This window comes from Populus alba, chromosome 19 (genome assembly GCF_005239225.2).
Source record: "Populus alba chromosome 19, ASM523922v2, whole genome shotgun sequence".
Classification (NCBI taxonomy): Eukaryota; Viridiplantae; Streptophyta; class Magnoliopsida; order Malpighiales; family Salicaceae; genus Populus; species Populus alba.
The window spans coordinates 15,891,592-15,904,394 of NC_133302.1; the positions used below are offsets into that span (position 1 = coordinate 15,891,592).

General features: G+C 33.2%; 1 protein-coding gene, 1 long non-coding RNA gene and 2 pseudogenes across 5 annotated transcripts; 1 reads left to right on the top strand and 3 right to left on the bottom strand.

Moving 5' to 3' along the window:
- Nucleotides 1–1,650: 1,650 nt before the first annotated feature.
- On the bottom strand, nt 1,651–5,042 carry LOC118036209 (uncharacterized). 4 transcript variants are annotated; one of them, XR_004685337.2, is made up of 5 exons: nt 4,407–5,042; nt 4,281–4,325; nt 2,855–3,579; nt 2,362–2,759; nt 1,651–2,193 (listed from the first exon to the last, which is right to left on the bottom strand). It is a non-coding gene; the product is annotated as an uncharacterized lncRNA (long non-coding RNA). The 4 variants fall into 4 exon arrangements; XR_004685336.2 differs by having other exon boundaries at nt 1,651–2,234; XR_004685335.2 differs by having other exon boundaries at nt 1,653–2,759; nt 2,855–3,177; nt 3,474–3,579.
- On the bottom strand, nt 3,748–3,830 carry LOC118036220 (small nucleolar RNA snoR64a; annotated as a pseudogene).
- On the bottom strand, nt 3,955–4,036 carry LOC118036219 (small nucleolar RNA snoR64a; annotated as a pseudogene).
- A 3,403-nt stretch (nt 5,043–8,445) lies between the features above and the next one.
- Nucleotides 8,446–11,649, top strand: LOC118036210 (uncharacterized). The gene is made up of 6 exons (XM_035041905.2): nt 8,446–8,850; nt 8,947–9,055; nt 9,178–9,269; nt 9,428–9,686; nt 10,392–10,535; nt 11,314–11,649. Exons 1-6 carry the CDS (start codon nt 8,492–8,494, stop codon nt 11,407–11,409), a joined length of 1,059 nt encoding a protein of 352 aa, XP_034897796.1. The 5' UTR covers nt 8,446–8,491; the 3' UTR covers nt 11,410–11,649.
- The last annotated feature ends 1,154 nt before the right edge of the window (nt 11,650–12,803 follow it).

The window sequence follows — 12,803 nt, forward strand, 5'->3', positions numbered from 1 at the left end:
ATATGCAGTTACCCAAAGTTACACAACTTTGGAAGGATAGACGTAAAGTTAGTGCCAGTAACGGGACATGAGTTGATAAATGTGTGGAAACATCCACCCTTGACGTCAATCCAAGAGCTGGTCTGTCGAAGGCAATAACTTTGGAACCAGTGACCTCAGCCAAAGGCTTCATAACCCGACTCCAAGAGTAGACAGAAGCTCCAAATCCATGTAACAAGATCATAGGAAGACCAAGCTTCCAAGAATTATTATGAGGAACTTGAGAAAGAGTGTGGCTTTGTGATGAATCATTTGCCTGTGATTCTGCATCATATATCTTATGGTGTATCTGTAACCCTCTAAACTCACAGAAACAACTATCTGGATCAGCTAAAATTGAAGGGTATAATTATTCATCTTGATCTATACCAGCTATTTTCTCCTTTTTCTGCTTTGTTCTAGCATTCAAACACTGCCCTGGATACCGAATGAAAAAAAAGAAGATAGCTCACAACTAGCCGAATATCTCAAAAAACAAGAGTTATGTGTTGTGAGGTGTGCAAGAGTAAGAGGCAGAAATTATAAGGGGGAAGGATGTTTGTTTTGGTGTTTTAAAAGTATTTTTAAAAAAATTTAAGAGTTTTTAATATTTTTTTATTTTAAATTAATATGTTTTTTTTTTGTGTTTCCAGATTATTTTGATGAGCTAATATATAAAATAATTTTAAAAAATAAAAAATAATTATTTTAATATATTTTTAAATAAAAAACATTTTGAAAACCAATCGCAATCACACTTCCAAATAGATTGAATTCTAAGGAAAATAATTTGTTTTCGTAATTATTTTTATTTAATTTAGGAACAATATTTTCATTATTTATTTAATTTAATAAATTTTGATAATTTTATTTTTTTTCTATTTAACTTAGAAATTTCTAATTCCTTAGTACTTAACTTGTATTTTGTTAAACTAATTGAAAAAAAATATTTATTAATAAAATTATGAATTAAAATTTTTGTATGGCGATATTATTTATAAAAATTTTTATATTACTTGTGCTTGTCATTACGTTGTTTTCTATATTAATTAGTACCAAAGTCTAAAGATTCCCAATGTTTAATATAATGTGCTGACATAATGACACAATGATTCATAGGGTGTGTTTGGTATTGTGGTAGCTTTTGTGGTTGCGGTTTAAAAAAAGTAGTTTAATAAAAAGTACTTTTTGTGAGGTTGATTTAAAAAAAAGTTGGTGTTTGGTTAAAACTGTGGTTGAAGTTGTGGTTTAAAAAAAAGCAGTTTCTTGTGTTTGGTTAAAAAACTGTGGTTGAAATTGTGGTAGAAAAAAAGCAGTTTTGTGTTTGGTAAAACCGTGGTTCAAAAAGCACTTTTCAAAAAAAATAGATTTTTTTTTTTGCTTTGAATTATTAGTATGTTTTCAAATCATTTTGATGTGCTGATATCCAAAATGATTTTTAAAAAATAATAAAAATATTATTGACATGTTTTTTTTAATGAAAAACACTTCGAAAAGCAACAACAACCACACTCCCAAACACGTAACATGGTTTGTGTTTTATATTTGATTTGAATTAATTAAAAGGACATATATAGACATAAGACATATAATTTGTTTTGTAATTATGAGTACATAACAAAATGAAAAATCATTATACATTAATATACTCCTTTATTGTTCCATCAAACTATTTACAATTCCATCGCGTCGACGTATCTCCGCGTTCTCAAATCAATTTATCATCTTGCAATTTCTTTATTCTTACTGGTTTCAGGCACGCAATTTCTTTCCCATGTGAAGGAGGAACGGGGCAGCGAATCCAGGACCAAGGCCAACTTTTAACAGAAAGTTTGGCAAATGCACCTCCAGTTCCTAAGATTTTGTGTGCGCAATTAAATTGGAAGCAACTGAAAACGACAGGCCATCTTGAGATCCGGATCTTCCCAACCAATTCCATTATTGTGTCCATCCCAGCGAATTCAAAAGAAGGCTCGTGTCAAACGAAACATGGTAGGCAGTCTACCAATCTTAAATTGTGATCCAATAATGAACAGTGGCGTAGAGTTTCAACACCTGTAATAAAAAACGGGTCCTATCTGGAAACAAAAGCCCATCCACCGAAAAAATCTTGATGGTTACGCATCTTTCTGGGAAAGCAACTTGCGTTGGCAGATAAAAAATTTCCATCTATTTCTGCAAAGCCATCCCAGGGATAGTTCTTCAGGATTTCTGCTCTATATGTGGCGAAGGCAAGAACAGTCATTGTTCAAGAAAAAAAAAACAAGGATATAGGAATGATTTTACTATAAGAATGATAATCGACAGAAATATGCATGAAGAAATTGTAATATGGAAACCAACCCAAAAGACTTCTTTCCAAGTACTGCACAAACTCTGTAGTGGTCATAAAAGATACAATTTCGCATTTGTTGTTTATGTTTGAAAGTGAAGTCGAGCAATCAAACATTCTCTGAGGCATCCTTTTTCAACTCTTCAGCACTCTGTGCAGTGGCCAACCTCTCAGCTGCCAATCTCTCTTCCAGTGCTCTAGCTCCTCTTTCTCTACAAGGGGAAGATTGATCAGAAACTATAACTTTTTGCCACCTGTAAAAACTCAATTACTATGACTAGATGCCTCGATGGGATCAGAACCAGGCAATGGAGCACCTCCCAAGGTGTAACCATGGGCTTCAATAGAAGTTTCGAATCTACCACAAAGCATCCGATGGAATATTGATGCAATAGGATCAATGACTGGCCTGAAAACAGATAAGAGACAGATGGAAGCACGTAAACAAACTCATATATTCCATGGACTAAAAACCTAGTGTATTAAAAGAAAAGGAGAAAACACCTGAGGAAGTCAGGGAAGAAGGATGAGAATGCAAAATCATCACTTGGATCACCCCTTACTTTTGTTTCTGGTTTCCTATGAAAGTATCTCAAGTAAATCCAGCTCATATAAGTGCCAAATATTATGGTTGGAAGATATTTGACTTGCAGCACTGGTCCAACACATTGTTTTTATGATTTTTAAGTAATTAAAAAAAAAAAAGAACTAGATTCATAATCAATTATCCAGTTAAATCCTAAACTATAGTGTTAAAAAAATATTCTCAGAAAAGATCCAGCTTGCCAGGCAATGCAACCCTCTCTTTCAAGCTGCTTCCTCCAGGACTAAGAACAAGAAAAAAAATCCATCAAATCAACATTGAAATAATCAAGAAAGGTATGTACAAGTTCATGGATATAACAAGATTTAATTAGTAACTCTTTTTAACTCGAGTCTACGCTGTAAGTGTGTGTGTGTTATTGCTTCTAGTATCTGCCTGCCTCACGTTACCATTTCCGGATCCTTTACCATCTTTAATCAATAACATGTTATTTCTAAACACCATTTTTCCACTTTACTCTACTGATTGAAATCTGAAAAACAAAACCGCAAGGAATTCAAGAATTGAAAAGTTCGTTACCTGGCAGGAATAAGAGCAAGATAGTTAACAGCGGAGGGGAAAATCTGAACAACAATGTGACCAGCGACGAGAACCACTGCGAGACCTTTGCATAGCCTCGTGAATCCTGTAAACAAAGATAAGAGGCAGAGCATTCAACAATTCAAAAGATTGGTCATTTGCCTCTCCAGATTGAAAAAAAAACCATGAAAATAGTATTGTCATCATTGGCTGCCAGTAATTAAGAAAAACCCATTGAAGCCGAGACTTGAAGACAAAAGCAGAAACATAGAGAGCATCAGATCTTCCTATTCAAGAAGCTAAATCATAAGAACCGAAACCTAAATAAGAAGCAGAGCATTCAACAATTCAAAAGATTCGTCATCTGCCTCTCCAGATTGAAAAAAAAAACCATGAAAATAGTATTGTCATCATTGGCTGCCAGTAATTAAGAAAAACCCATTGAAGCCGAGACTTGAAGACAAAAGCAGAAACATAGAGAGCATCAGATCTTCCTATTCAAGAATCTAATCATAAGAACCCAAACCCAAATAAGAGTCTGAGCATTCAACAATTCAAAAGATTCGTCATTTGCCTCTCCAGATTGAAAAAAAATAAATTCAAGGAATTGTTTAAAGTAATGCAATAATTAGAAGAGGGAAGATAAAGGGGGGTTTTGGAGAAGGTGAACGGCGGTTTAGGGCTGAGTTTTTCAGAACGCCATTAGTGTCCCTTTTATAAAGATTTACAAATCAAAAATTTATAATCGAGCATGCAGCAGCAATGAAAAAAATCGAAAATGAAGATGGAGCTGAGGGAGGAACTTACCTCACTTTCTGCGTTTTTGTTCTGCAGCGGTGTTGCAGCTGTGTTCTGCAAAATCAAAAACCCATTACAGAAATTAGAGTTTGAGAAACATGAGAAATTAGAATTGACAAAGGGAACAGACAGTACCTGGTATCTCGCTCGTGGACCTTTCCCGGGACCAATCTCTTGGTTTTTATCCGTGGACCTAACGTTTGTGTTTGAATGAATGGACAGAGGAGGAGGAAGGTTGTCCGGCGTTGGTGGTTAGGGCAAATAGAAACGGGGTTGTAGCAAGAGAAGAGAGAGGAGAAAGGTTTGGGGAAGGAAATTGGGGTTTTTTAGTTCATCAAATTGATCTGCAACCGTTAGAAAGTTTAGAGGTTGACCGTAATCCGTGGTTGGGAAAGTTCGGTGGTGAGTTGAGAGGTGAAGGAAACTGGGCGCAGTGAAGAAATTTTGGGTGAAATTTTGGGCGTAGTGAAACTGGGCGTAGGAAACCGCATGAAAGATCTACACTTCCAGTGTTTGTTGTGACCGTTGAGAAATTGGGTTATTTTCAATTGATGAGGGACAGAGAGATCTGTTAGAGAAAGCAATTACAAATTGTCGGTGATGAGAGAGAGCAGAAACGCATGAAAAGCAAAAGATAATTGCTTTTCATTTTTGACAATTGAAACGCATTTTCTAGTGGGACCCACGTACAAATAACCTGTGGTTCGTGGTTAACCAAACAGCTGTTTACTGCTTTTTTGGCAAACCGCAGCCGCATTAGCATTGCCAAACAACCACATAAGTAGTTAATGTTCTGGAAAAGAATATAAAACAAGACGCTATGAATTTGGGGATGAGAAGTTCCGTTGAAAAAAATAACATTTAAGAATTGATGATATATTATATAGAGATATATTTAAAATTAGCCATGTTAGTTGATAGAGGTGAGGAACTTGGGGTACTATGAAGGGAGTGATTATGAGCCTATAACTAACTTTGAAAGTGTGTTTTGGAGAGAGTAAGGAGGCAGCCTATTGTGAGGATGGATATGATGTAAAATTGAAAATTTTGATAATTTTAGTTCTTTTTAGATTGGAATCAATCATGATATTTTATTTTAATAATGATTTTAATGTTTAATTATAACATAAATAATGATGATGATGATGTTATTGTTAAGTTAGGGTTGAGTGAAAAGAGAATATGAAATATTTTCAAATCTAAGTTGTAAACCCTTGGCTTAAAAAAAGTAAATCAATGCTCAAAATAGAAGAAAAATTGTTATAGATGGGATGAAAACTTTAATCATTTAACTTAAGTTTTAGAGTAAATAAAGTAATAAATTGATATGTAAAAAGTCAACTCAACAATGAATCGTGTAAATTCTCAAGTCGGGTATAATAATTATCTAAGGAAATTGTTTTATAAATTCAGGAGAAAAACATTTATATAATAATAATAATAATAATAATAATAATAATATTGGTGGTGATGGTGATTATAATAATAGTAATAATAGTCATGATAGTAATGGTTGTGATGATAATGGTGATCGTGGTTGTAATTATAATGATAGTGGTAATAATAGTGGTGATGTTGTTAGTGATGGTGATAATAGTAATAACAGTAGTAATAATAATAAGAATAATAAAGTAGTAGTGGTGGTAGTAGTAGTATTAATAATAATAGAGTGACATTTTAAGAAAAATAATGTATAATTTTTATGAGCAAAAAATATTGATCGCTAGTACAAGCTACTTGTAAAATAGCGCTATTTTGACCGAAAGTTAGTAGTGGTGGTGACAGTAGTAGTAAGAACAACAACAACAACAACAACAACAATAATAGAATGACATTCTAAGAAAAATAATATATAATTTTTACACGTGAAAAATATTGATCACTAGTATAAAGCTCTTTGTAAAATAACACTATTTTAACTGAAAGTGGTGAAAACTTTAAAAAAGCATTTAATTATGGTTATGGATGGGAGTCATCAATAAATTACTTTAAAAATAATGATGATGTACTTAAATAAAACGTCATGAAGAATTTGAATTTTTAATGTAAAATTATATATTATTTAGTTTTATAATATCAATCATATTTTTTAATCCAATTGTTGGATTATATTGGAATTTTTCAAGTAGCCTTTCTTTTGACTTATTATTTTATCTTGAGTTACAATTTTAAAGCAATTAGATTCTTGAAAGAGCTTGCAAGATTGATGATGGTCGGATAAAAACACATAAAATAACACATGTACTTGTTAATGATATTTTTATAATTTTATCTAAATCCGAATCTTTCATATTGTTTTGGTAGACGACCCCTAGGAGAGCAGAGGGGACTTAATCTTGCTAATTGTTTTGGTCGACGACCCCTAAGAGGGCAGAGGGAGCAGAGGAGACTTAATTTTGCTCATTGTTTTCTTCAAATTAGTGTCTAATCTTCCAAAATGTTAGGCTTAGAAAGCGTGTAAGAGTGATTTTTATCAAAGAAGACCAATTCAATATGGAAATTCTTGAGAGAAAATGGGTTTGAGAGGGGAAAAAAAAATAGTAGAGAGAGAATGTTTTGAGTTTGAAGAAGGAAGGAGAGACTTTTGGGAAAATTACCATGAACTCATTAAATTGAATAGTGTTAGCTAAGGTAAATGACTAATCTTCTGTCAACTTTACATTCTATTTTTGTATTGAAAGAGGGGAGAAGAAATCCTTAAATTTTTAATTTTAGGGTTCATGAGAAATTGTCAGGGAAAATAAAAACTTATTTGATTATTAGTTAAAAGGGTTTAGATAACATGATTTAAGGTATATTATTGAAGAAATTAAAAACCAATTCGAAGTAAATTGAACCTTAATGATGATGGAACTTCAACCCACACGCATGAAATGGAGGGGCTGTTTGGACAACCCAAAAGTGAGCAAGAAATGGGCTACTGCGACCTCCATGAAGATGAATGCACAGGGACTGTTAAGACAGCTCTTGTGTGCGCGAATGTGGACTGCTATGGCAGCCATGGATGAGTAAATATGTAGACAATTATGACAATTGTGAGTGTATATAATTATAGGTCGTTATGACAAAAGAATACATTGTATGCATGAAAGATAAGAAAATGGCTAAACTTTGTGAAAATATATGGTCATTCAATAAGTAAAATAGAGGAGTTGAAATGAAATAAGCTTTAAACCAAGTGTAAAAATGTACATTCTTATATGAGATAGAAAATCATGATTAAGAATTTATCAAAAGAAACTTAGTAAAAATTAGACATTAAAATTCATTAATAAAAAACTGAGTTATTTGAATATTGAAAATTATTGATGAAAAACTGAGGCATTTAAATATTAAATTTCGTTGATGAAAAACTAAGTCATTTAGATATTAAAATTAATTTGTCGAAAAATTGAGTCATTTAGATATTAAAATTTATTGATGAAGAAGTAAGTCATCTATTTATTGAAAAAATATATGGATATTAAGATGAATTATAAAAATAATAATAATGAAAAACAAACCATTTGGACATTAAGTGTTAAAGTAAAGAAAATGGACAATATAAATAAATGTGTGTGTTTTAGCATTTGATTGAAATTATAGAAATAATGAAAATTTCTTTCATAAAATACTAAATAGATAAGATAAATATTAGTTGTTGATTTCTGATATATTAAACATGAAATTGAGATATGGAAGTGTAAATATCCTAAGAGAGGGTTTAAATTCATGGCATGAAATTATACTAAGGATTGTATTATGAATTGGTGATCCTTATGTATGGATATTAATTGAGAATTTGAGATATATAGAGATCACTATAATTAATATTTTTTTAAATTAATTTTTTGTTATTTTAAAATTATTTTAATAAGATGATATTAAAAATAATTTTTAAAAAATAAAAAAATTATTTTAATATAGTTTTAAATGAAAAATATTTTAAAAAATAATTATAATTATACTTTTAAATGGATTGAATTCCTGCAATATGGCTGACAAAATGATTCTAAAAAAAATCATTTGGATTAACTTGAATTGAGATAGATTAATGTATAAATTCTTGGAATCGGATTCTTAGCTGGCGTTGATAGCTATGCTGGTAGGTGAGCAAATAAAACATCACAAAAAGACATTGACAGACGACAAGTCGTTTAACTCATTCAAAACTTGCCATATATTTAAGTAGCAGTGGAGAAGCAAGAACGAAGATGAAAGATTGAGAGAGGAAAAAAAAAATGGAGGCTTTGGTGTGCAAGAAACTAGGTGATCCAACAGCATTGAAATCATCAATATCAGAGGCAGATAATGATTCCCCAATAATTCTAAGCAAAACCCATCCTATACCACAACTTAAATCACCCACATCAGTTAGAGTTAGAGTTAAAGCTACAAGCTTGAACTATGCAAATTACCTGCAAATTTTAGGCAAATATCAAGAGAAACCTCCTCTTCCTTTCATTCCTGGCTCTGATTATTCTGGCATCGTTGATGCTGTGGGTTCTGGTGTCTCCCTTTTAAAGGTCGGTGACCGTGTTTGTTCCTTTGCTGGGCTTGGTTCCTTTGCTGAATTCCTTGTTGCTGACCAGGCTGATTTGTGAGTTATAAAGTGATTGAACATTCATTTCTTTGATTTTTGTGCTTGATAGTTGTTCATGGAGATGTGTTTTGTTTGATTTTGATATTTGTAAAGGTTTAAAGTGCCAGATGGGTGTGATTTGGTTGCTGCTGGTGCATTACCTGTGGCTTTTGGCACCTCGCATGTTGCACTTGTTCATAGAGCTCAATTGACTTCTGGTCAGGTGGGTACTCATTTTTTTTGTTCATTTCCATCCATGTCTATGTGTTTTGAGTTTATAACGATGATTGCTAGCGTACTCAATCTGGAAGTGTTTTCTAAGGCGATGTATGTGATTTTTTGTAGGTGTTGTTGGTTCTTGGTGCAGCTGGAGGGGTTGGTCTTTCTGCTGTTCAAATTGGCAAGGTTTGCGGGGCTGTTGTTATTGCAGTTGCAAGGTACTTACATTGCTTTTGTACTCCTTCAGGTATCATTTATGACAATCATTCCTTTTGGTTGCTGTTGTTTTGGTGATGCCTTTAGTTTTTAGTATTATATTTTAATTTTAAGAAGTAGAACCATTTTGGGGTTGCATCCCTGGTTTTGACTATGGCAGGGGAGATGAAAAGGTGCAGTTTTTGAAGTCATTGGGAGTGGACCATGTAGTGGACTCGAGCAAAGAGAGTGTCATTGCAAGTGTCAAGGACTTCCTTAAAGAAAGGAAGCTCAAAGGGGTTGATGTCTTGTATGATCCTGTTGGTGGCAAACTTACTAAAGAAAGCATGAAGTTGTTGAAATGGGGTGCTCATATTTTGGTTATTGGTTTTGCTAGTGGGGAAGTACCTGTCATCCCTGCAAATATTGCTCTTGTCAAGGTACTTGTTTCATTTTCCTAATACTTGGATTACCTAATATCAATTCTTGCAATTTTTCCCTCCTCATGGTAAACCTATTCACATATAAAGGTGCTCTGTGAGATTCAAAATTAATATTGAAAGAAAGGAACAAGATTAGATAACAATAAATGAGAGTTGGTTCATGACCAAATAGTGCAGAAGAACTATCCAACTTGTGTTTATTTACAATGTGTCATGGTTTTGCACTTCGAGTGGGTCATGAGGACATGGCCATGAGGCACAAGATTGATTGCATATTCCTCTTTTTCATTTTCTTTTCTTGTGAGTATGCTTCATCCTCTTACTCTAGAATCTCTATGAACATGAAGAATATCATTCTAGATATTAACTAGAAAAAACTCAGGTCTAGTTTCAAGGAGTATTGGTGGTGTCTGAGGACAGAGGGAATGGTGTTGCATATATTCAAGTAGCACCTGCTTTAAATCCTCAACTGTTTCAAAAATATATAGAAGTATTTGAGAAGCTTGTAGGACATTAGTCAGTGCAGAACTATGTTGAATACCAATTTTAATAAAATTATCAGTTTTACTACTGAGAAGCACTCCAAATTGGGCCCTTTTCCTTTCAGCAGATCTTTATTCTACCATTGTTATATGATTGCACAATACAAATTATTCATGATGTTATTATCAAGTTTTTAAATGTCCTCTTCTTTTTTTCCAGAACTGGACTGTGCATGGACTTTATTGGGGCAGCTATAAAATACATCGACCTGTTGTGCTCGAAGACTCAATTCGGGAGCTGCTTTCCTGGGTGGCAAAGGGCCAGATTACCATCCACATTTCTCATACTTACAGTTTATCAGAGGTCCAGAACTCCCTCTTTCTCTCTCTAATTAACTGAGCAAAATTTTAGCTTGAATATGGTTTACCATTATGATTTACTGAACTAAATTAAACATTCTGAGCTCAATTCTCCTACAAATTGAGCTGGTAAAGGCAAACCAAAGTTCCTTATGGTTAAGCAGCATTCCAAGAACCAAGCAAATCTTACTTGCATGATCATGTCCTTTGTAATCAATGCCTAACTCTAATGGATTTACTACCAAATTTCTACTGCTGTACATAGGTCACTCATGGTCATGTAACAGCATTTCTGAATGAAGGATTAGGTTTGTGTTAATATCTTCATTTGGTCCAACATATGAATCTACCAACAAGAAGTCGTCTACCAATCCAAGCATGGACGGACAGATCATTTGATGACATCTGTCTAACCCAACAGTGAATTGGTAGTCTAGCAGGTGTTAGATTCATGCATTGTCAGGTTCAATTCACAACACGTTTGACTTATTTTCCTGTTTGGATCTGATGAAAAGAAATTAATCAACCCTCTGAAGCACCAAGCAGAACTATTTCACTGCAATAAGTTCTTTTTTCCTATTATTTGGGTAAATCATAAATGATAAAAACAAGGAGTTCAAGCTTATTGTTCCACTTTGCATTGAAAATGCAGCAAGTTTACTGGTAGACTTGGTTTGTGCATTATATGGACAGATTGGTTTCTTGTCTTCATAAATCATGGATTTTCCACCATGCAAACAATGGTACATTCAGTGACAATGTTGGTGTTTTGCCTTTGACAGGCCAGTCTCGCGTTTGCTGCTATTAAAGATAGGAAGGCAATTGGGAAGGTGATGATTACTATTGATGATGAAAGAAGTGTAAAATCTAAGCTTTAAGTCAATCAGGACTCAGATGGGATGGAATGCAGAATATATTCCTCATTGCAGGCTCTCCTTTTAAGTTACCCTTCAAGCAATTTTCTCATTTCTATTTGATACAATTGCTAGCAACCACGAGGGTGTTCCTTGTTGTCAATAAGGTAATTATCATGTAGCAGTCGTTGAAAAATGCCAAATAAGAGAACTATATTACCATACGAAAAATAAAATAAAAATTGCAGATGAATATTGGTGAAATTGCATAAGCTTTGTTCCTGCATATTCACTATATCCAGTGTTTCACATCATAGGATAAGTGTGTTTGATAATGTAATGTGAGGTAGTTTTTGAAAGTATTTTTTGTTTGAAAATTTATTAAAATGATTTTTTTTTATATATTTTTTTATTTATTTTTGGTACTAGCATATAATCATTAGAAAACATTAAAAAATTATTAAAATTTAATGTTTTTTCATATCAAACACTTTTAAAACGTATGAAGTTTTAAACTCAAAAACTGTAAAGACCATTCATCTTTTTTGACGCAGTCCGCTGGAAATAATCACAACTGGATCGATCCGATTGCAGTTCCCTGTACTGCTTGCTGTACCTTTGGGGCCTTCACAATGCTATTGTGAATGAATAATTGTTTCTTGTCTTACAAAAAAGGATAAAAGGTTGAAGTTTCGAAAAGGATATATATTTCCTTTTTCATTGGTTGCTGCAAGGCACTGGCAACCATGTGATCACCAGTTTATACCTGTACAATGAGGAATCATAATTATCAGAAAAAAAGTAATGATCTTGTTTTTCTCTTGTCATACAACAGCAAATAGCCACAACTTTTTGCTTGAGAAACACAAGTGGGAATGCAATGACCAAAAATCTGTAAAGCCTAAGTCAGGAAAATTAAACGAAGTAAGTGCTACTGATAGAGGAAATGCATAAACCCGAAGAGTTTTTTATTATTTTATTTGTTTGTAAAATCTTAATAGTTTATTAGATTTCCTGTTGAATTCATCAAATAACTTCCCAATTATACAACAAAGTAAGAAAAATTATTTGGAAACACCAGGCAAGGAAACCAAAATTGATAATGGAGAACACTGCAACTGGTTGTTGGATTGTATTACAATTGTAAGGTCCCTTCCATGGTACTCACATCTTTCGAAGGTCTTATAGAATTGTACTACCATGAAATATTCTTTCTTTTCTTATATAAACAAACCCCATGCTGTTGTGTGAGCTATTTCTGTGCTACTGTTTTTTCTTTTCCTTTAGTTTTGGTATTGGTTTTGCTGTTTCCCTTTCGTAGCAAACATCCTGTCTTGTACCTTCTATGGATTCCTCAAACGTTGAAAGGGCTCAAGATCGAAGAAGGATACAACAAGGGGTGGCTTCTAGCTTCCTAA